The following is a 23803-nucleotide window of genomic DNA, read 5'->3' on the forward strand; positions in this document are numbered from 1 at the left end:
CGAGCAGGGAGCCCGATGCGGGACTCGATCCAGGGACTCCAGGATCACGACCTGAGCCGAAGGCAGTGGCCCAACCAACTGAGCCACCCAGGCGCCCTCTTCTCTTTATTCTTGAGGTTCTGCAATGTCACTGTGACACGTCTAAGTTATTTTACCTCCTCTCTCCCGCCTGGCTCCCCGGGGCGCCTGCGCTGTGTCCTCCCACCTGGCTCCCCGGGGCACATGCACTATGTTCTCCCACACCCTCCCGTAGTGTCGGGAGGTCACAGCTCCTAAACCTGCACGACCGTCTTGGCTTCCAATGTCTGTTCTCCCTTTTCTGGAATTCCTTTCAGTTGGATACTGGAATTTGTGGGGCTTTCCTTCACTCTCCACTTGATAACTTGAAATCCAGACAAAACTTTCCAGTCCTTTATCTCTTTGTGTCGCACTGTGAAAACGTTCTCCATCCTGACCTTCTGTTTGGTGAACTGGCTTGTACCATTGGCCACCCTGCTTCTCAGCCTTCCTGTAGAGAGACTCGTTGCAAAGATTTATTTCCTGTGCAGGATTTCTAGTTGGTTCTTTTCAGTGCTTTTTACTTTTGTTCATAGATGCCTATTCTCTCTTGCCTTTGTGAAGATATTCAGCAGCTTATTTTGGGGTCAGACGCCGACTGCTCCAAGAGTCCCTTTCCTCTGTTGGTTCTCTTCCGGATGTTGGTGTTCCTCACATGTCCACAGGTTTTGGTGGCGAGCTCATCTGTTAGTTGGTATTTCCCGCTGGTCTATCAACGTGTCTCCAAGTATTGAGATTGTAATAATTTCCTTTTTTAAGAATGGTAAAGTACCCAGAGATGTAAGGGCCACGTATGTGTGCTAGGCGTGTGTGAACCCACCCTCAGCAGGGGCCTGGGTGGAGCCTTCAAGGCTGGGGCACGCAGGGCACAGTGACAGGCCAGCTCTGTCTTCCATTTGTTGGTGGCGCTCACTTCGCTTTTCTCTTTGTTTACTTAAGTTTAAGTGGGATGTCCCCTCCTTCAGGCCAGATGATCAGTTTTGGGCATCTCGTTGGGGCCTCTGTAACCTCAGTGAGCCTCTCACCAAGTGTGAGTGCCCAAGGAGAATCGCAGAGAACTGGAGTAACTTAGATGTTGGCTGGTGTCGTGTGTACCTGGGGAGGGACACCGACCCCCTGTCGGCACTCATGTGCTCTCCTGGGGGAACGGTACAGCAGTCAGGCAGACAAGCCATATAATATGGAACAAGGGGCCTGGTCACCGGAGAGAAGAGGTAGCTGGTGAGGGAACCAGGAGAAGCAACCTGGAGGGTCAGGTGAGAAGGTGGCTGCCAATACCTGGGCTCCAGATGAAGGCCTACTGAGGATGGTTTTAAAAATGAGACATTGTTTGTCACCACAACCAGCCTTGGTGGTTTTAAGAAGGGACATAACATAATTGGATCTGTGTTTTAGGAAGACGGTTTTGGTGTGGATTAGAGTGGGGGGAGGAGGAGGCCTAGGGAGGGACCTTGATGTCTCCCATCGGGATTCCACCCTCTGCTGCTTGTGGGCTCCTCCATGTTTTGTGCATGACTGTTCTGCATGAGCACTGTGAGCGCAGTCCCCAAAGCTGCACGAAGCCCCGGGGCCGGCTGACTGGGCCAGAACATGGACAGGACAGGGAGTGGGCCGGTCAGACCCCACAGAGCTGGGCAGAGGCTTGCACTTCACTGATGAGGGAGACAGGAAAGCAGAGATGACGCTGGGCCCGGGGCTTGCAGTCCGGGAGAATCAGTGTGTCAGTCAGAACCGGGAATGTCACAGGAGGGACTCATCTCTGAGGAAAAACCGTCGGGTCGATTTGCAGTGAGCTAAGCTAAGTGTGGGATATCAGGAGATGAACAGCCCATCTCCCTGTTTCAGTTCTGAATGAGATAAGTGACAGATCAAAGACTCACAGGTGTCTGCCAAAACATGACCAGGACTCATGACAAAAGCTGGGGGGCATGTAGCCTGGGCTGAGAGCAGGACACACTTGGCCAGCGAAGCTGAATCAGGTGGATGTGCCCACCTGGTCACAGGCTCCCCAGCCCCGAGTGTGTGCTGCAGGTGGGTGTGGGGGGCTCATGCTGAAGGGACCAGGGGATGCTGATGTGAGCACCTGTTTATTCTTCCCAGGCACATCAGACAGGTACAGAGGGACACCGGGGCCATGGGGGATCCTCCAGACCCCTGCTCTCCTCATGCTGCCGTGAGGGCAGGGGGTCAGCAGGGCAGGCACAGGGGGTCTCGGGGAGTGCTGTATGCCAGAGGGCAAGATAGCCCAGAGGGATAATTGGAGAGAGGGACACAACATCCCTGGAGGGGAAAGGAGGGCCCGGAAGCAGACTCCCGACACAGATCTGGGACAGGGAAACCTGAGAGCCCTCGGTGATGGAGGGTGGGAAGATGGGGGAAAGCCGATGGGGGTGGGAGATGGTCTGGATGAGAGATGAAGTCTCCTGGGGGCTGGGGCGGGGGAGAGAGAGGCCAAGGGGCCTGACCCACAGCACACACAGGGTGGGCAGCTGACACTGGAATCCGTGCTCACGAGGAGCTCCTAAATGCAGTGCCTTCTTCCGCAGGGGACGCTGGAGAGAAGGGAGACAAAGGTGCGCCGGGACGGCCTGGGAGAGTCGGCCCCGCAGGAGAGAAAGGTACCCGCCGCCCCTCGGCCCGTCGAGGTCTGCCCAAGAGGGCGCAGCCGCTGCTCCAGCTGCTGCAGGAGCCTCAGGGGAGTGGCAGGGTGTGGGGACTCCAGAGGACTTTGACACCTGTGTAGTGAGCCAGGGTGCAGAGAGTGCTCCTTGCGCTCCAAGAAACAGAGCGCGTCCTGGGAGTGGCACATAACAGTGTGGTCACGTGTGTGCAAACTCAGTCCCAGCCCGGCCCCTCACCAGCCTCCTCTGCAACGTGGGGGTCATTTGGGAGCATTACACATATAAGTGCAATTGTGAGGGTGTGCAAGAAACTCTGAAGGTGTGTCAAAATTATGGAGAAGTGTAAGCAGTGATGGAGGTGTGCTAACGGTGATGGGGGTGTGCAAGCAGCGATGGAGGTGTGCAAATGGTGATGGAGGTGTGCAAGCAGCGATGGAGGTATGTGAGCAGTTGTGGAGATGCGTAAACAGATAAGGAGGTGTGTAAGTGGTGATGGCGGTGTGTAAACAGATAAGGAGGCATGTGAGCAGATGAGGCGTGCAAGCAGCGATGGAGGTGTGTGAGCAGATAAGGAGGTGTGCGAGCAGTGATGGAGGCGTGCAAAGACCAAGTGGACAGCCTTGGGCGGGGTGCGTAGGGTACACAGGGGTGGAGGCACCTGTGGCTAGGAGATCCTAATTGCTGAATCTGTTTCCTTCTTAGTACAATTGCGTATTTCTCCAAATCCCCTGGGGTTGCGCCAAGTCTTACAGGAAGTAGATTGTACGTGCAAATTAGCTGCTCAGTAAAGGGGCTGGAAGTGCTTTTTCAGCGTTCATGCTCTGTGCTCTGGGACTTACACTGACACCCATCCAGCTGGTCCCCCAACCAGTCCTCCAGCACTGGAGAGCTAGGCGGTTTCCAGTTTCCAGAAAGTTATTATGACAATGCAAATAAAGGCCATTGAGTATATATATTCATATATTTAGTCCATGCGCTGTTTTTTCACTTTTTTGAGGTACAGTTTATGGACATTCTCCTTTTGATGTACAAGTGATGAGTCTGACAGCTGTGCACATCTGGGAAACCCTTGTCACATTCGAGACCAAGAGCATTTCTGTCACATACCTCCATTAGCCTTAATGATTTTTATTTCTTGTTTTCTCCTTTACTCATAAAAAAATCAGTTAAAAAAATAAATGAACTATTCTCCTAGTTGAAAGTTCAAAGCATATAGAAACAACTCACAGCGAATGAATGCTCTCCTTCTAGGTCCCGGGCTCCCTGGGATCCTTCCCACCAACACTGTCGGTTGATTTCTCTTTACAGCGGTATTTTAGGAGTCAGCAAGCACACCAGCAAATGTATACCTGATTCTTCCCTCCTTTTGTACAAACAGTTGCACCATGCACGTATGGTTCTGCATCTCCCTCTTTCACTTAACAATATGCCCTGGATCATTCTACAGGAGCACAGACATGTCTCCCTCATCCTCTCGTGTGGTGACGTGCTGCTCCATGCTTCAGCTGATCTCCTATTCCTGGAGAGGGGTTTGCTGCAGAGAATAGTCTCGTATGTGTCACTTTTAAATGTCTGTGAGTACAGCTTGAAGATAAATTCCTAACAGTGTAACAGAGTGCTGGTGCATTTGACATTTTGGTAGATGTTGCCCTCCCTAAGGATTGAAACAATGTCACAGGCAACACAAGGAATGGGACACCTGCTGCCCTCCCTGGGAGGAAAGCTGCAAATCGGATAGTAGTAAAATGCCGCCTTAGTAGGTTTGACTTCACTTCTCTTATTATGAGTGAAGCAGAGTCATCATCTGGGCATTTAAAAGTCACTTGTATTTCTTTTCTGTCTTTTGGTCCTCCTCCTCCTCCTCCTCCTTCTTTCTTGGTTATCTTTTTCTATCTTTTAAAAAAAAGTTTTGGGTTCTTTTTCTTCTTGAAATGTAAGGTACTTTTGTACTTGTATTTTCTGTGCGTATCTCTGAATATTTCCTTAGAATAAGTTGCCATAAGTGGAATTTGGAACTTTAAAATGACTATCTGTACAACATTCTTACGCTGGTCCATATACTTCCCACTCGAAATGAGCAATCTTCCCGTGTTTTGGGGAGCACTCCACCTGTGTGCTCAGCAGATGCAGGAGTGAGTGAGGCAGGAGCTCCTCTCCTGGGGTCCCCGCGAGAAACAACAACGTGGTGGCTATCTCAGCAGAGGCCAGCCCAGCTGGCTGAGAGGAGAGCTGACCCAGGGAGCCGGTGGGGTGGGCTCTGTGGTCTGCTTACTCCCCGTGTCTGTCTTCCCATCTGCAAAGGGTAGGCAGTGAAGGAACCGCTTCACAAAGTTCTCGGGTTGTGATAAGTTAACAGTATCTCAGAACTAAAGTGCTTGTAGTTTTTATTTTATTATTATACTTTTTATGAAAGTGGAAAGTGCTGTAGATAGTCTTATTTTATTACTGAACTAATTATGAAATTTACCCAGTGATAAAAGGGATGTTCCTCTACTTTTTTGTGTGGGCAATTTTATATTTCACAGTCAGGAAGTGGGTAGTTCTCCTACTCTAGACGGTCACAAATTCATTTCACGATGCTATTTCATTGATTTTTTTCAAAGTAATGACATTTGAGCTCAGCGTGCAAGTGGCAGTAAAGTCCTACCTTCATTAAGTAACTGCCTTGTTTCAAATTTTTCCAACATATGCTTGTGATAGAAAGTTGAATATACCTGAAGTGGTGAGAAAATCATCCGTAATAAAATCATCCAGAGGTTGGCACTTACTTTAGTATATTTCCTTTTTTTGTGCCCTTTTTTGCTTTGTTATAATTGTATTGTTCACATAAATTTGCATCCTACTTCTTAAATTTAATGTCAGATTTCAGTGTCACCATTTTTCATGCTGTGAAATCATTTTAATGGATGCCCAATATCCACGGGTAACTTAAAATCCTACCCTGGGCGGCGTGTTCTAGTATGGAGTCCTCTGTGGGGTTAGGGTGGAAGAGAGGAGCTTGGACCTGGCCCTTTACAGACCCTGCCAGCAGCAGCCGGGTTAACCAGCATGACTCCCTCTGGGCATGCCAGTCCTTGAGTCCACGAGTGTGGGGTTCATCAGGGGTCTGGCACCGCCGCTGATGAAATGAGCAGCTCTGGTTTGGGGTCTTTGCTAAGTGCAGAATATAGAGAACACATCAACCCACGTGTATGTACTTGGATCACTGAGTAGTGGAAGCATTTACGCAGAAATGTCGGAAGTATCCTTCTTGGGGCGATCTTGAAAAGAGGATTGGCCATGACGTGACACATGGGAGAGAATCAGACAGGATACAGGAACAGACACGACTGATTAAAATATTTACACAGAGAAAGTATGGGGAAGAAATAAACCAAAACATTAGTAGTAGATAGTTCTGGGTTGTAGGATTATAGGAATTTAAATTTTCTGTTTTACGCCTTTCTGCGTTTTTGGTATTCCCAGCAAAGAGCATGTGCTGATTTTCGATGTCAGCACGTTTTTGAAACTGGGGGCCCGGGTGTGTAGCCTCTGGCCGCTTCCCACAGACGCCCCACGTGCTGACGCAGTGCTCTGGGTCCAGCCAGCCGTGGAGAGCCGTGGGCGACCTCAGAAGTCCTGCTCCCGGCCCCCCTGCAGGAAAGCTCCCAGGAGGGATGACCTCAGCTCCCGCGGCCTCTGTGCGGGGTGGGGCAGGGAGCTGTGCGGGGCTTCGGAGTCCTCCCGCCCTCTGTCCCCGCCTCCCGGCTTTCCTCCGCCCGGAGGCTTTCCAGCTCAGCGCCGGGGTTAGTGGATCGCGGCCACGGCTCAGGTGTGCTGTTCCTGATGTCCAGTCTCCGACATCTGTAGCTTCCAGAAGGCTCTTCGCTCCAGCGGAGTCGTGAGCGTTCCAGAAACCGGGGGGCTGGGACTTGCCTGATTTTAAGGTGAGGGCAAATGGATCATTGACTTTTCTCATTTTTCAGAAATTATTTTCACTGGAATCATTTTTTCCATGTAAATATTACTGGACCCTTGAGAGATTTTTAGAATTTATTATTTTTTTAAAAAAAGATTTTATTTCTTTATCTGAGAGAGAGAGAAGGAGAAGGGGAGGGGGGAGAGGGAGAAGCAGGCTCCCTGCTCAGCAGGGAGCAGGACGTGGGGCTCAATCCCAGGACCCTGAGATCATGACCTGAGCCGAAGGCAGGCGCTTCACCGACTGAGCCACCCAGGGGCCCTAGAATTTATTATTTTTTAAATAGGTATCACATTTTACTGATTATTGCTCCCGCTGTGCTGAGCTTCCTTCTGTGTCATTTGCACTGGGTTGGATCGCCTGATTGGAACGCTCGGTTCTAAATTGTACAGAGAGATTCTACCCTCGATTTTTAGTTTCTGATGGGTTTTTCCCTGTGTAGTTTCAGCCAGTATAAGTTTTATTTTGCGATGGTTATTTTTACCAGTGATATTCTTTACGAAATTGTTAGAAGACTAATAGCTCCTGTTTATGATTTTGCTAGTGTATGAAAAAAGTGTGAGGAATTCCTTCAGGTATTTCGGGATTGCTCTGTTTTCGGACTTGCTCACCAGCCTCGGTCTCTCTGGGTTTACACACTCCAGTTTGTCCTGCAGCGGCCCCTTCCTCCACGTGCCACCTCGCTGCTCCCTGCAGTCTCTCTGTCCCATCCAGGACCTTCCGCTCTGCCTGCCCTGCCTGCCGCGGTGATGCTGAGTGCCGCGTCCTCTCGCTGCGGATGGCTCCTGGGTCGCACGCCCGTCTGTGGGGGGAGCCCGGGGCGGGGTGGCTGCCACAGCTGGGGGGGTCCCGAGCCCACATCACCGCACCTGTTCAGGCAGCTGTGGCTGGGCGAGGTGGGGCTGCTGAGCTCCCAAGGGCATGGTAGAGCAGGAACCCTGCTTCCCGCTGGAGGGTAGGACTGCAGGCACTGCAGACTCACTGGGAAGGGGAGGCCGGTGTTTCGCAGACACCTGCTTGACTTGGCCAGCCAGGGCGCGCGTCCCTCATGGTCCTGGGCCACAGGCAGTGGGTTCTCCCGGTCGCTTCTGGAGGTGCTCCTGCTTGGACACGCGTCATGGGGGTTGTTGCGGGGCCCAGAGCCTCTCTGCCCCTCTCCCCAACAGCTGCAACAATGATCATATGTAGAGTCTTGTCCTCAACTTCTTCCAACCCACGTTTTCATTTGAGGCTCCATGGCCTTGAGTTGTGTGACTTCTGGCAACACCCCTGAGCCACCTGTCCTTCTGGCACATTATCTGGGTGATTTCCTCTGGGTGGGCAGAGTCCCTTCCTTGGATGTCTGTAAGCCATTTTCCATGAATGCCCTGGAACAGGGCTTCCTCCCTTTTGGGAAGTGCTGGGACTGGATGGATCTGTGGTCCCAAATCCTGCCTTCTGCCTCAGGCCCTCCTTCATGTCTTGGACAAACTCACTTCCTTCACTTCCGGGGCCAGTGAAGATGCAGCAGGAGCTGCTGATATGGGGCCTGCTGCCCCCCAGTGGAGAGAGCTCCTCCAGCACCAGCTGCTGGAAGTGGGGGGCCCTTGGGATTCGGTTAGCTCCTCCCCACTGACCACTGCTCCATCCAGACCACCTGCGAGAGCTCGCCCAGCGCGCCTTGTGCTGTGGGTCTCATGGGCTCTCCTGGGGGTGGGGGCGGTGCTTCCTCCCAGCCCCCCGGCTGCTGGGGGCTTCCAGCGGGCACTTCCCTTGCCTTTTGCCTCCACAGCTAATTGCTCTGCCTCCCCTTCTCCCCGTTCTTTTTTGTTTTTTTTCATGCTCTGTTTAAAAGACAACATATTACATTTCAGCTAAGGTACAAAATTTTGGACAAGAAAAAAATATTATCTGTATGTATAAGATGAGGTTATTTCGATGAAATTCATGCTGTGAGTCCTGCACATTTGGTGGGGTGAGCTGCGAAGGTGGCCCGAGTCCTCACATCGGTGCCAGGAGAAGACATGGCCACTTACATCAGTGGTTCTCCAACGTGTCCATACCTTGTGAAGCAGTGCAAGTGTAATATCATGGGGGCTCGGGGACACCACGGACCCTCCTGCCCTGCCACCTCCTCTTAGGGCTTTGCAGGGCGCCACGACCATGGGACTCAGAATCTATCAACTGCTTGGACTCGCAAACTGTCCCTGGCATTGAGGCCTGAGGGGCAGTTCTCCTGGGTCCCTGCTAGTGACTGGCCCTTTAAGGCAAGACCTGACAGGTGTGCGGGGGGCATGGCGTGCCACAGGCCTGCCATGCCTGTTTCTTTATACACGGGACTCCATGCAACATCATGGGCCTCTGGGGCAGGTGCATTCGCTTCCGTCTCGGGGACTCTGGAGCCTCAGGTGAGATGTGGTACTTGGAAGGCCCTTGATCAATTGAAAAAGACCTTGAAATTCAGTATCTTCGAGGGGTACCTGTGTGGCTCAGTTGGTTAAGCGACTGCCTTCGGCTCAGGTCATGATCCCAGGGTCCTGGGATCGAGTCCCACATCGGGCTCCCTGCTTGGCAGGAAGCCTGCTTCTCCCTCTCCCACTCCCCCTACTTGTGTTTCCTCTCTCGCTGTCTCTCTGTCAATTAATAAAATAAAATCTTTAAAACACATACACACACACACACAAAAGAAATTCAGTATCTTCGAATTTCTTTGAGATCCGTGCTGAGGGTCCCGGGGGTACGCACGCCTGCCCCCGCTCCAGGCGGTAGAGGATGGGTCTGCGCCAAGGCCGTGGCCACGCCGGGCTGGGCTCCCTGCAGCCTGCTGACCACAAGCCTCGGCTGCACCGATGGCTCTCAGACTGCCGTGTGCAGGAACGAGCTGGGCTCTCGTGAAGACGCAGCCTGGGTCCCCAGGGCGGCAGCGATGCGGGCGTCCACCGGAAGGCGCCCGAAGCGCTGTTCCCGCGTTGCTGCCCGGGCCCTGCGCTGCAGGGGGGCGGTGAGCCGAGCCGTCCAGAGCATCCCACGCCCTCGCCCGGTGGCTCCACCAAATGCGGCTGCGTCAAGCGGGCCCGGCTGCTGGCCGGGGGGGGCGGGGGGGACTGGCTCTTTGGCTGATGTGCCGTGTGTGCCGGGGGGTCTCGGGTCAGCCCACGAAGCAGCCCCCTGCCGGGGGACTTGAACAAGAGAACGTGCGTGCGAGCTGATGGATGCCTTTTCTGAAATGACAGAGACAGGCCGAAGGGTCTGCAGAAACCTCCTGCTGTCCTTTGTCCTTTACTGAGGTAAGAATACTTCCCACATTTCTAGCCTGTGCGTCTCTGGGGCGACCTCACAGAGCTGGCTTCGCTGACAGCCTGCTACACGCGTCACCTCAGGCTTCAAGACTCCCCGTCCCCAGACGTGCTGCTGAGACAAGATCAGGGAGGCCCCTGGGCCACTCGTCTTAGAAGCTGGGGACTCTCCTGGCACACGGAGGTGGAGGGCGACCCTACGTCAGTGACAGGCTTTCTGGGCTCTGCAACGTACACATTACCCTTCGTTAAAAATCGCTGGGGAAGCTGAATTCTGAGTGCTCTTTTTGCCCCGTCTCCACTTCAAAGGACTGTGTGAGATCTTCATTAAAATTAATAAGAATTACCTGCCTACTGTGAGCTGCTCCCGTTCTTTCGTTCCTCGTGTGTGTCTAGAGGACAGACATGCTCTTGCACACTTCTCATTAGTGGGATGGGAGGAAGGGAGCATTACATCAGCTCCAGCTCCCTCGGGAGCCTCTGCAAGAAGCTCTTCAAACTGAAGGGGACAGGACCTAAGTGTGTCTGGTGCATTTCCAATCATCTCCCACAACCAAGGGAGGGAGATTTGTTTGCTTCTTGCAAAAAGCTTCTTGTCATTTGGAGGGGCAAGAAGACCTTCCTGGAAGCAGGAAGAAGGCGGTAGGGCTCTTGTTCTGATCCGTGCTCCTCTGAGAGCCTCTGGGTTTATAACCACAGTACTTTTCTGCCCAAGGGCTACCTCACAAGAAATGTCTGCCAGTAAAAACAAGTCAGTTACCCAAACCACCTGGGACTGCTGTAGAGAACATGCTGACAGTCTCAGGGGATTTTAATGCTTCTCACCTTTTCTTCTCCAACACACCCAAGAGATAGGACGTTCCTACCGGGAGCGATGGCCACCCCAGTGGTAGGTCAGTGTGTAGGGGTTATGGTTATGTATGGCAGGGCGAGCGTGCGGGGGGCTGGGGGGGGACCTGGTGTGCCCTGGTGGTCTGGGCTCAAGCCCAGCCGATGCTTACCAGCTTTACAACCTTGGGTGGCATGAGGATAAAGGGTACGTTTTTACACGCGCACGTGTGTATGGGGTGTGTGTGCTTGTATGTAGTTGTGTGTGTGTGCACGAGTGTTTGAACGGGTGCGGGGACGTTTGCATGTGTGTATGCGTGTGTGGGTGTGTGCACGCAAGAGTGTAGAATGTTACACATGTGCATGTGCGTGTGTGTGTGTAAACCCTGCCCAGCACCAGCGAACGGCGGCTCTTCTCGGCCTGCTCAGTCGGAGCGGGTGTGCCGTGGGGTGGGGGCGTGCACGCGGCGGGGTGGGGTCTCTGACCGCCCCTCAGGCCCGGCCCTTCCCCTCACGGGCCCTCCTGGCGTGTGGTATGACCAGGTCTTGTCGTGTCTCAGGGCCTGCAGGGCCCAGAGGAAGAGGCCATTGTTAGAGGGAGAGGGACAGTCTGGGGGCAGGTAAGGTGGGGCCGCCTGGCAGGTGTCCCAGGTCCCCACTGGCCCAGTGTCCTCAGCCTCCGCGACATGGCCCCAGGTGGGGGGTGGTTTGTCTTCCCACAAGCCTGCAGCGTGCGCTCGGCCCAGCTCCTGAAGATGCAGCCTTCCTGCTGGGACTGGTCTATGCAGAACGTCCCTGGTGCCAGGAGCATGGCCACTACTCCCCGGCGGCGGTGCGGGGTTGGAGCCCCGGACGCGGAACAGAGGCCTCGGCGAAACTCACATTACCAGGTGCTCGGCGACCCAGGGGCTGACCACCACTCCGATGCCTCTTGACAGACAAGGACACTGAGGCTCAGAGCGGGCGGTAACGTGTCCAAGATTGCATGGGCAGAGGCCTGGGACCGGGGTCTCGTCTGCCTGACTGCAGGAGTCCGTGCTCTGGGTCACGGAACAACAGTCTTCCCTCGCGTGCTGTGTGACTCGATGTGGGCCATTTGGCCTCTCTGAACTCCTTTCCCTCGTGGGGCCAAGAAAGTGTCCTAGTCTGCTAGGGCTGCTGTAACAAATCCCACAGACGGAGCTGCTTAAACACCGATGTTTATTCTCTCAGGGTTCTGGAGGCTGCCGAGGCCGGGGTGCCGACGTGGCGGGCTTCTGGTCGGGGCTCAGTGACTGCCTCCGTCACCCTGCTCCGTGAGGCCTCCGGTTTCCCTCAGCGCCCCAGGCCGCGTCGCACGCTTCTCCAAGGGCGGGAGCTGACCCCGGGCCCTGCTGGGGACAGGGGCACTTGGTGTTAACATTTGGCTGTGCGATGCAGAGATGGGCCGAAAGCCACCTGCTCTCACGTCATCCTCAGGTTATAACTTATTCACGACAGCAGGATGTGTGCTGGACCCTTCGGGCATCCCTCCGCTGACGAAATGGCCCGGTAATTAATCGTTCTGTGGGGGCGGGGAAGGCATTTTACCAGCTATGCTTCTGAGGGCCGGTGTCTCGGTCCCGCGCTCTCCTCCGGCTGGGTGCTCGGGCCGCAGGAGCTGTCTGGGCGGCAGAAGAGGGGGCAGGGCTCGTTTTGAGTTTCTCTCTGCTGGGGCCTCAGGAAGAAGAGCTCCCCCCCACCTTTCTAGGTGGGGTCTTCCTGGCGGACAGCAGACCCTTCGTTCGCGTGATGGGTCCACACTCACAGCCAGTGTGTGAGCTAATGTGTCGCCCAGACTCCTCTGGAGTGTTCGGGCTTTGGAGTGGGAAGGCACATGGCTTTATTCTCCGGGCTCTGGCAACCCTGCCCATCTCATGGGAATTCAGGGGGGCGTCCCGTGTGTTGGAAATAATCCTCCCAGCTGGTCAGTGCAGGTGCGAGTCCCTGGGTGTCTCTGGGCCTCTGTCTTCCCATCTGGAGAGAGGGTTCGCTTGGACAGTCTGCACCGCGGCCTCCTGCTTGGGCCGCTGTCTTCGTCAGAGCGGCGTATGGAGCTTGTGTTTACTCACTTGGTCTGAGCGTCCCCGTGAGGACGGGGTACAGAATGTCCCAGCCGACCGCTGCTGACCGCTGAGTGAAAACAACAGAAGGACCTCAAGTTTTAGGGAGACATGAAAATTAGAAAGGCATAAACACTGAGGTCCTCCTGACATTTATTCTGCGGTTCTGCCCAACTTCTCCAGCACTCGTGACCCATTCCAGACCCCAGGAAGGGGGCACCCTCCAGAGTTAGGGAACAGAGGGCTTAGCCGTTTGGAAGAAGGCTGAGGGAGGGAGGAGGCCCCGGAGTGGGGACGCAGGCCTTGGTCCAGCACTGAGAGCGGGGCACGCATCCGGGGAACATTGATTTTCTGCAGAGTGCTCTCTGCAAGCAGCTGAGCAGAAACACCTGGAGTCAGCTCTGGGACTCTGACCTTATCAGTGGGCGCGAGCGTCGGGACAAGGGAGGGGACTCGGTCGGCCGGGCTGCCACGGCAGAGCACCACGCCCTGGACCGCTGCAACGGCAGACGTCTATTTCTCATGGTGTCGGGGCTGCAAGTCCGAGATCCGGGTGCTGGCCTGGCCGGGCTCTGCCGAGGAGCTTGTCCTGGACTGCAGATGGCTGTCTGCTCTCGTGCTGGAGACAGCGAGCTCTGGGGTCTCTCCCTACTGCAGGGGCACCAGTCCCAAGCTGGGGCCCCCTCGTGGCCTCATCGCACCCTGCTCACCTGCCAAGCCCGCCTGCAGCCCCCATCACCGGGGGTCAGGGCTTCAGCACTGGGGGGGGACACACTTCAGTCCCTGCGGCCGGTGACGGTGGGCAGGCCATGCAGGGCCACTCAGCCTGGGTGGGGGGTCAGTCCTTGGAGGAGCAGACAGCATGGGCTTTGCCCAGAGGATGAGGCAGCCGGGGCGGGCAAGCTGGAGGGAAAATTCCAGAGAGAACAGTGCTTGAATGTCAGGAGGGCCGCGTCGTGGGGCCGGGGTAAACAGCTCTGCGTCTCTCCGGCACGCCGAATCAGAGCCACTGGGTGCACGGGGCAGAGCCACGTTCTAATCCCTGGGTCTGTCTCAAGGCGGCTGTGTGGCAGGGTCCCAGAGGCGTTCCAGACGGCGGCTTGGAGACAGCGGGTGGGCTGGGTGGCGGCCGACCCCACTGGCCGCGGGCACCGAGCACCTGCTCCTCCTTCAGCGTGAAGTAACAGCCCTTCATCACCCTCTGCTCCTGTCCCCCGCCCCGCGTGCCCAGGCTCTCCCCGCCACCTCCCGTTCCCAGCCCGACTCCCCTCCAGTGCACTTGCCTCCAGCTCTCGTCTGTTCCCTGGCCGGGTGTCCTTGCCCCCTTCCAGCCCCTCTGCGTGTCACCGATGCGCGTCAAGCATGAATCCTGTCTTGTCACTCTCTTCTAACTCCCCCCCGGAGGTTTGTGTGCCCCCCTGGATGCCCTCCTCCACCCCCCACTGGCCAGGGCTTCCTCACAGCGCCTCTCCTGTTACAACACACCTGTCACAGGTGTCTGATCGCTCCGCATCCCCCACACCGGTCTAAGTCCTGCCGCCCTATGTCCCCGGCACACGGCCAGCTCGCCGCTGTCACGGCTGGGCCAGCCTGGCCTCGGCCTCCCCGGGGCCCCCGCTACCTGGCACTGGGAAAGGGGCGCTGGGCCTCAGATCAGCAGGTCACAGCTCTGTCCTGGTCCTGCCATACGCCGGCACTTGACCTGGACAAGCGGCTCAGGCCCTCGGGGCCTTGTCTGTGCAGGGAACCACTTCTGTAGCCCAGTAAGAGAGTGGACGTGAGGGTGCTTTGTGAATCAGTTTGTGGGACTGTGTTGCGGTGCTGTGTGTCCCTGTCAGCCCGAGCTCGTCCCGAAGCCTGTCTTCTGTCCTCTGACCTCTATCCTTAACTTCTTAGGGAATGTCGCAAAGCTGACAGTTCCCGGCTGGGAAGTCCTCCGGTTCAAGGCGTGAGTCGGTGTCAGAGCAGGACAAAGCCTTATCCATATGCAACGCGCTGTCCTTCCTGTCATCTCTCTCCTGCAGAGTTGCTCGGCTGAATTTCATTTAGTTTCAGATTATTAAATTAAGTCTGATTACATGTTTCTTTTACCAAACGTTCTCTGTGCATTAGTCTGACGCTTGCTGGCTCGGTCTGCAGTCTGCGGCGAGCACAGGAGGGATGCCAGGCGTGTGAGTGCACTCTGGGGGAGAACAGCCCCTCCGCCGGCGGGATCTGGGCCGTGGCCGGGTGCGGACCGCCGTTCTGGGTCCTAGTGCATTGGTCAGCGGGGACGGTCCTGTGGGTCACGCGTGAGCACAGTCACTGGGCCGGCCTGTGGCGACGGGCAGCATGGAGGCGAGGGGGCAGCCTGGGGTGGCGACGCTCTGAGTCGCGCCGGAGGGACCAACAGGTGGTGTGTCACCAGGCCCTGCTGGAGGACTAGTCTCCCTAGGAAGCGTGTGACGAAGCATTCCCTGGACCCTCCTCTCCCTCCTCCTCCCTCCACTCCCCTCAGCTTCCCAGAGAGGAGCGACGCTCTGCCACCGCGCCCACCTCCCCCGGCGGGCATCCCAGCTCTGCCACCGCGCCCACCTCCCCCGGCGGGCATCCCAGCTCCCGAGAGCAGCCCGCTCACTTGCTCTGGGGCGGGGATGGAGGACAGGCCCTCTCTACCCATGTAACTGCAGAGCAGGAGGGGCCAGGCTGAGGGCGGGGTAGGGGACGCACCCTTGGTCTCCTCCGTTCCCAGGGCGTGCGGCTTTTGGGGGAGGTGTGTCCTCCGCTGGGAAATCTGTCAACAAGGGACCTTGCAGAGCCTTCTGGGGTCACTCACAGTAAGCTGAGCGTTACACCTTTCCCGTCTGCTCCGGTGTGTGTGCGAGCGTGTGCGAGCGTGTGCGAGCGTGTGATGTTAAACGGGAAGCATACTGAATCACCTGTGCACCAACCAACTTTGATCTTGTTGTTTTTTCAGGAGACATGGGTGACAAAGGACAGAAGGGCAGTGTGGGTCGCCATGGAAAAATTGGTCCCATTGGTTCTAAAGGTATTTGCGACATACTTCTTTTATTTATTTATTTTTTAAAGATTTTATTTATTTATTTGAGAGAGAGAGAATGAGAGAGAGCACATGAGAGGGGGGAGGGTCAGAGGGAGAAGCAGACTCCCCGCCGAGCAGGGAGCCCGATGCGGGACTCGGTCCAGGGACTCCAGGATCATGACCCGAGCCGAAGGCAGTCGCTTAACCAACTGAGCCACCCAGGCGCCCGCGACGTACTTCTTGCCCCATTCCCTCCCAGGCTCCCGGCACGGGCGCTCCAGAATGCTTGCAGGCCGGCCAGTCCTGCCTGGTAGGTGTGCCTCTTTCCGTGCGCTTGACACATGGTAAAAGCGGTCCAGGCTCTGCATTTGGGATCAGTCAGAGTTACCTGCTGGCTGTGTGCCCACCAGGGTGGGGCGAGCGCTCCCCGTCCTGAAGGATTCACAGGGCACCCCGGCAGAGAACTGGGGGCTGGTTACTTAGGCAAGACCTTTCACTGCCCCTTCCATAACCAGCTTCATGAAACACCGAGCCCCATTGGAGTAACGGGAGGACCGTTCTCCAGAAACACTGTCTGTCCCCCTCCCGCTTCGGTGACTTTTTGAAACTGTGGGTGGCTCTCCATGAGAACGGGACCCAGGAAGGTAACAGCCCAGGTGAGAGCAGCCCTCTAGTGGCAAGACGCCTGCCCTTGCCTGGGTCCCTCTCGCAGCTCATCTGACCGCGCAACCCTGCAGGGGTGGGCGGGCCACAGACTAAGGCCCAGCAGATGAGGCTGGACGGCTCCGAGCCACCCAGCCAGCAAACGCTCTTGGAGTCCCTGGTGTGTCCTGCCCCTGTGCTGAGACCCTGGGCCCTGAGCTTTCAATGAGCGATCCCATGGAGGTCTCCGCCTCCACCCCTTGGTGCTAATGAGGAGGCCAGGCTGGGGAGGGCCGGTGGTTGGCAACACTGCCAAGCCTGTGTGGCAGGGAGGGGGCTCGGGGTGGTGGTCTGCCCAAGGCTGGCGCTGGAGTTCTTCTGCCTCAGTAACCTGCCGGCAGGTTTGAGCCATGAGTGGGTTCGGGTGGTTTGTTCTGATGGGTGGCCACGCACCTCCCCCTGGCCGCAGCTCGTCCCTGGCAGGAAGGGGTCTTCGGCAGGAGTGTGACGGACGCTGGCCAGCCCAGCGCCTCTCCTGGCAAACCCGTGGGAAGCACTGCTGGGATGGCCCTCGCTCGAGAGCACGTACATACGCATGGTACGAAGAGGGGCAGCCGTGCTCCACAAAGGCTTTGCGAAAGTGTGGGAAAATAGTCATAACACGAAGCTTGCCGTTTTAACTATTTTCAAGTGTACAAGTTAGTGGCATTAAGTACATTGGCAGCGTTGAGCAGCCAACTCATTTTCAGACCATTTTCATTCCCCTGAGAGGACCTCTGTCCTGGTCCCTCCCTCAGCCATGGTCACCCCTCATCTAATTCCCGTCTCCACGAAGCGGCGTATTCTAGGTCATTCACGGATGTCTGACTTATTTCACTTAGCGGCATGTGTTCCAGGAGGCTCATCTCCTGCCTTCTTAAGGCTGAATCGTGGCTCCACCGCATTTTATTGATTCACGCATCCGTCGGGGGAGATTTGGGCTGTTGCCCCCTTTAGCTGTTGTGGAGAGTGCAATGCATGTTGGCCTCCGGTAGGGACGTGTGGGCCTCTCATGTGCTCTGGGCGAGTGTTGGTGGATCGCTGAGCGCCAGCGTGCCAGCAAGCCCCTCATTTGGCTTACTTTGCCTGACCTGCTTCCGGGGACCCGGTCAGGCTGACCTTCCAGTCAGTTCCAAGCCCCGAGGCCCATGAGGGAGTCACAGGGATGGTGTGGACGGGACCGGCAGGCTCTCTCCCTCCCCGCGTGGATGGCAGGCAGTGGAATCCAGAGGGAGGAGCGCTACTCCTTCCCCGTCCCACGCCGGCTGGGATGCTCAGGTTGACTCGGGGGGAGAAAGATCGCACTGCAGGAATATTCATGTGCCTTTAATAGATTTCTTGTCTAAATTTAGAGCAGCCAGAAAGCATTGTTGGCACGACTGTGTCCACCGCCTTTGGTTTACCAGCTGGGAGGCCGGTGTGGCAGGGCAGCTGCATGGCGTGTCCTGTCTACGGGGGGCCGCGTCTCAGGCCAGGCGGGAGCCCAGGTGTTGCACTGGGGGGAGGCTGCCCCCAGGTCCACCCCAGTGCCAGCATCACCGTTTCCCGGCCATCAGGAGGGCAAGAACTGGAGTCAGATTTAGCTGTTACTGACCCGGGGGTTAAGGGTTCATGACAGAATATCTACAGACTGTTCTATGACACATCCAGGATTTTTCAGACCCGACTTAAAGAAGGGTCGTCGGGTCATCTCTCAGATCTCGTGATAGGAGTCTATTCCACATCACATCGATAGAGCCTGAAAAATTAATTACCTGTAGAACACAAGTCCCTGTATTCACAGCAAAGAGGGGGTCTGCAGGAAACTCTAGGACATTACACAGGGAAGAAATAACATTGTGAACCTTGGCAATTTTAACCTCTCGTGACGTGTCCCATCTCTGCTTGACCTTGCTTTGACCATCTTCCTCTCCCTTTCCAGGTGAAAAAGGAGATTCTGGTGACATAGGACCCCCTGGCCCTAATGGAGAACCAGGTATGGCATAGAGGGTGCAAGGGCTTTTAAAACACGTGATAAAAATTGCACTTTGCCCTGGTTTTACTGAGAGATAATTGACATACATTACTGGAAAGGTTTAAGGTGTACAGCACAATGGTTTGATTTACAGATACCATGGAATGATCACCACCATAGGTTCAGCTAACACCCATCTTCTCCTATAGACACAACAAAAAGAAAAGAAAGAAGAGAAAAGGAAAAAAAATTATCCTTGCAATGAGAACTCCAAGGACTTGCTCTCTTACCAGCTTCTCTGTGTGTCCTGCAGAGGGTTAGCTGTGGTCCTCACGTTGTGCATCACATCCCTGGTGGGCATTTACCTCTGCACCTGCTGACCCCCTTCGTCCCACTCCCTTCCCCCGCTACACATGGAAGTGAGATCGTGTGGAGTTTGTCCTTCTCTGCCTGCCTCGCTTCACCTAGCAATAATGCCTTCAGGGTCCATCCATGTTCACACAAATGACAGGGTTTCCTGGGGCTCCTGGGTGGCTCAGTGCATTAAGCGTCTGCCTTCGGCTCAGGTCATGATCTCAGGGTCCTGGGATTGAGCCTTGCGTCGGGCTCTTTGATCAGTGGGGAGCCTGCTTCTCCCTCTGCCTGCCGCTCCCCCCGCTTGTGCTCTCTCTCTCTCATTCTCTTGTGCTCTCACTCTCAAATGAATAAATAAAATCTTAAAACAAATGACAGGGTTTCCTAATTGTTCACAGCTGAATAGCACTCCATTGTGTACACGTCACAACTCCTCGATCCATTCCTCCGTGGATGGACATGTAGGTTGTCGGCTGGTTTTTGTTCCTCTCTGTAACAGTCTTGAAGTGCTTGCATTTCTTACGAAGCTTTTAACACAGAAGAGCCAAGCGGGAAGCATCACACTCTGTGATTTCAAGTTATACCGTAAATCGACAGGACTTGAACCGTGCACATTGGCATAAAATGGACCATGGGGGCAGAACCAAGAGCCCGGAAATAAACCCAGGCACATACGGTCAACTAACATTTAATAAGGGAGCCAAGAACCCTCAATGGAGAAAAGACAACCTCTTCAATAAATGGCCCTGGGAAAACAGGACAGTCACACGGAAAAGAATGAAACTGGACCCCCATCTTACACTGCTCACAAAAATTAACTAGAAGTGGACTAAAGACTTAAATGTAGGACCTGAGACCCACGAAACTCCTATAAGAAAACAGGAATGAAGCTCCCTGATGTGGGTCTTGGTCATGCGTTTTTGGATATGACACCTAAAGCACAAGCAATAAAAAGAAAAGTAAGCAGGTGGGACCACATCAAACTAAAAGAGCTTCTGCACAGCAGAGGAAACCACCAACAGAGTGAAAAAATACTGGCAAACCATACATTTGATAAGGGATGGATCCAAAACCTGTAAGGAGCTCATACAACTCAATAGCAAAACGAACAACCTAATTTAAAAAATGGGCAAAGTACCTGAATAGACATTTTTCTAAGGAAGACATATGAAAGGTCAACAGATACACAAAAGGACACTCAACATCTCTAGTCACCAGGGAAATGCAAATCAAAACCACAATGAGATGTCACCTCATACCTGTCAGAATGGCTGTTACCAAAAGACAAGAGCTAACAGATGTTGGCGGGGATGCGGAGAAAGGGGACCCTCGTGCACTGTTGGTGGGAATGCAAGCTGGTGCGGCCACTCTGGAAACAGTATGGAGGGTCCTCAGAAAGTTAAAAATAGAACTAGCAAGTGACCCAGCGATCCCACTTCTGGGAATATATCCAAAGGAAACAAACACTAACTCAAAGAGATACCTGCACCCCCGTGTTCACAGCAGCACTATTTAGAATAATCAAGACATGGGGAAAATTGCACTTGAGAAAAAACTGTAAATCATGAAATAAAACTGCAGTGGTCTGAAAACAGAGTATGTATGACTGGCATCCTCTTTCCTTGTCTGTCACATCCTCTGGTAGACGATTTCAATATTCCATTTCCTTCTACCTGAGTATTTTCACGTCCTTCTTGGGACTGTAGTGCTCGCCGACTTTAAGGATTGGCTCAGATATACGTGTCCCCAAGCATGCATTCCTCATTTCTAAGTACTTCCCCCTTCCTCTGACCACCAAACTTCTCGGAGAGCACGTCTGTACTTTCTTGTTCCGGAGCTCCTTGTAGCTGGCTCCCTGCAGCCTGACGCCCGGGAAGGTCACCCGGGACCCAGCCGCTCAGTGGATGTGGCCAGCTTCCTGGTGCTGGTGACAGTGACCTCTCGGCCCACTGTCCCACGGCCGCGGCCCCCTCTTCGTGGAGCTCGTCTGCTGCCTTTCGTCCTCCGCGAGGCTCCCCCAGCTGCATGTCCGCCTCGGCCCCCGTAGTCCAGCCCCACCTGTCCCCTTGCCTGGCGCATGTCCACCATGTCCTGCTGCCCACGTTGGTCCAACCACCTCTTGGCTCACGTGGCGTTTCCCACGCGGGTTTTGTCCTCTGTCCCACGCTACCCACATTGTCCCACACTGTTCCACGCTGTCCCTGCTGTCCTTCATGGTCCCATGCGTCTGCACAGCTGTCCTGTGTCCTGTTCCTTTTTTTTTTTTTAGATTTTATTTATTTTTTAGAGAGCGAGCGAGAGACAAACAGCATGAGAAGGGAGAGGGTCAGAGGGAGAAGCAGGCTCCCCGCTGAGCCGGGAGCCCGATGTGGGACTCGATCCCAGGACCCTGGGATCATGACCTGAGCCGAAGGCAGATGCTTAACCATCTGAGCCACCCAGGCGCCCCTGTGTCCTGTTCCTGCACCAGCACCTCGTTCAGGCTCTCGTGACCTCTCGTGAGCTTGCCGTCAGGCCCTGGGGGCGCAGGTGGGGGGTCCTGGAGCCGAACGGGCTTCCCAGTGGTTGGGTCCTGACGGTCCCTTCCAGACCGCCGTGTGTGTGGGCACGTTCCGGCATCCACTATGCTGAATCAGCCTGTCTTTCTCTGTCTCACACATGCTGTGTCTCCATTTGCTGGCATTCATCCTGAGTGTGACATTCAGAGAGAAGCCCTCGAGAGAGCTCGGAGTTTGGAAACTGGGGAAGAAAGAGATGTCTGAGTCAAAAGCCCTTGGCTGAAGGGCTCTGTCAGTACTGTGGAGAGGAGGAGGAACGTGGTCACGGGACAGATGGCAGCGCCTCCCGCCGCCACCTTGGACACGGCCGGTCCTGCAGGGAGGAGGACCTGGTGGTGTGTGGGGCCGGCCCGGAGGCCAGGGGACAGTTTGAAAGGACACGGAGGAACAAGCCCACCACTTGTCACTGCAGAGAGCAATCCAGAAAGCCTGGACAGCCTCAGGGGGCGTGGACGCGACACTGGTCTCAGATGAACTCCACTGCAGAACCACCCCCTGGCCCCAAGCGTCGCTGGGGCCGCCGAGTGTGGACGGGATCTGCGCGTGGAAGTGAGGGCGTTCTGGACTCTGGGTGGTGGAGGAGGGCTCAGATTCTGGAAGATGGGCCCAGTCTTCTGTGGGGGAGGTTCAGTCTGGAAGTGCGGCTGGAGCTCAGCACCGTGGGGTTTTGCAGGGGGAGAGGCAGGTCCTGCACGCGGGCTCTCGGTAGGGTCTGTGCAGGGCAGATGTGCTCTGGTCCTGGGGGAGGTGATGGGTTGGCAGTGGCCGGGTCCCCCTGCTGCAGTGGGGACCGGGGGGTGTGTGTTGACAAGTGGAGCTCCCCACGGGAGGCAGCTCGGGGGTCCCGAAAGGCCCAGGACCCCTGACCTGGGGTGACATGGCTGGCAGAGCTGTGAGAGGGACCCTCATGCTGCGGGGCCCCCACTGTCCCCAGATGTTCTGGCTTCTCTGCGTCCGCACGTCACTGTCCCGAGCCCCGTCGTCCTCCGAGATGCTGCCACGACTCTGCCCTCCACCCCGTCTCCCCTGCACCTCCCCTCTTCCTTCCCACCCACGCAGAGCCCTATGTGAAAACAGGTCGGTCCTGGGGCCGCCCTGTTGACGTCCCTCCGCTGCTTCTCCTTGCCTTCGGGATGAAGCCCGGAATCCGCGTCCCAGCCTTGAAGGCCCAGGGGGTCCGCTTGCCGGCTCAGCTTTCTGTCTGGGTGGGGGCCGCTTTCCAGAGTGCATCCCCGGTGGCGTCTTCTAACGCGGGGGCCGGTCTCCACAGGCATCCCGTGTGAGTGCAGCCAGCTGAGGAAGGCCATCGGCGAGATGGACAACCAGGTCACCCAGCTGACGACGGAGCTAAAATTCATCAAGAATGGTACGTTCTCAGGGTTTCCCTGTCCCCCCCCGACCCCCGAGGCAGAGGGGCTCGGCCGGCGTGTGGCGCCCGCGGTCCGGGCCTCGCGTGGGTGCTGCGCACCGAGCGTGATTACAGAAACGCGAGTGCTCACTTTCCAGCACTGCCCCCCCCCGCAGCTGTCGCCGGCGTGCGCGAGACGGACAGTAAGATCTACCTGCTCGTGAAGGAGGAGAAGAGGTACGTGGACGCGCAGCTGTCCTGCCAGGGCCGCGGGGGCACGCTGGGCATGCCCAAGGACGAGGCCGCCAACGGCCTGATGGCCGCCTACATCACGCAGGCCGGCCTGGCCCGCGTCTTCATCGGCATCAACGACCTGGAGAGGGAGGGCACGTTCGTGTACTCGGACCGCTCCCCCATGCAGACCTTCAACAAGTGGCGCAGCGGCGAGCCCAACAACGCCTACGACGAGGAGGACTGCGTGGAGATGGTGGCCTCGGGCGGCTGGAACGACGTGGCCTGCCACGTCACCATGCACTTCCTGTGCGAGTTCGACAAGGAGCACGTGTGAGCGGGCGGCCTCGGGGTGACCGGCCCCCGCGCCCCGGGCCGCCCCTGCCACCTGCGCGGGCGGCCTCCCGCCGGGCCGCGTTCCTGGGCCGCCGACGGCGGCGGCGGGCGCTCGGGAGGAGAGACAGCGTTTCCGGGCGTGACTGCCGAAGAAGCCAGGTTTTGCCACTCGTCCGGTAGCCACGTGCTCATTAGGGAGTTCTTAGTCAGAGTCGCGCTTGCCTTTGTCCAAACTATAGAATAAAAGCTTGAAATGTGGCTGGAGTCGAGTACAAACAATGGTAGCGGGGGCTTCAGGGACCATCTCCCTTTTAATTTCTGCGTGAGAAGAACCCACGTCATGTTGGCCAATGCTTCTGTAAATTACATTAAAACGCACGTTCCTCTTCACTGTTGTGTGAGTAGGGACATTTTGCTCGGGGCAGGCGCAGATCGCCCGGGCGTCTCGTGACGGCAACATTAAGGATCTCACGGTTCCCGTGGATCTGGACTTCCTTTG

At 55.9% G+C, this 23803-nt stretch overlaps 1 protein-coding gene across 4 annotated transcripts in view; it reads left to right on the plus strand.

The window, feature by feature from the left end:
• Positions 1-23305, plus strand: part of LOC118007265 (collectin-11) — a 32131-nt gene extending 8826 nt beyond the window's left edge. Inside the window, exons 3-7 of one of the 4 annotated variants that reach the window (XM_035000248.1) lie at positions 2604-2675; positions 15777-15848; positions 18445-18498; positions 22660-22755; positions 22914-23305. In XM_035000248.1, the coding sequence (XP_034856139.1) occupies positions 2604-2675; positions 15777-15848; positions 18445-18498; positions 22660-22755; positions 22914-23305 (686 nt within the window). The remainder of the gene's footprint in view (positions 1-2603; positions 2676-15776; positions 15849-18444; positions 18499-22659; positions 22756-22913) is intronic. The other 3 variants (XM_035000251.1, XM_035000249.1, XM_035000252.1) reach the window with 3 other exon arrangements.
• The last annotated feature ends 498 nt before the right edge of the window (positions 23306-23803 follow it).

The sequence above is a fragment of the Mirounga leonina genome, unplaced genomic scaffold, assembly GCF_011800145.1.
Source record: "Mirounga leonina isolate KUSES-001 unplaced genomic scaffold, KU_Mleo_1.0 Mir_117, whole genome shotgun sequence".
Classification (NCBI taxonomy): domain Eukaryota; kingdom Metazoa; phylum Chordata; class Mammalia; order Carnivora; family Phocidae; genus Mirounga; species Mirounga leonina.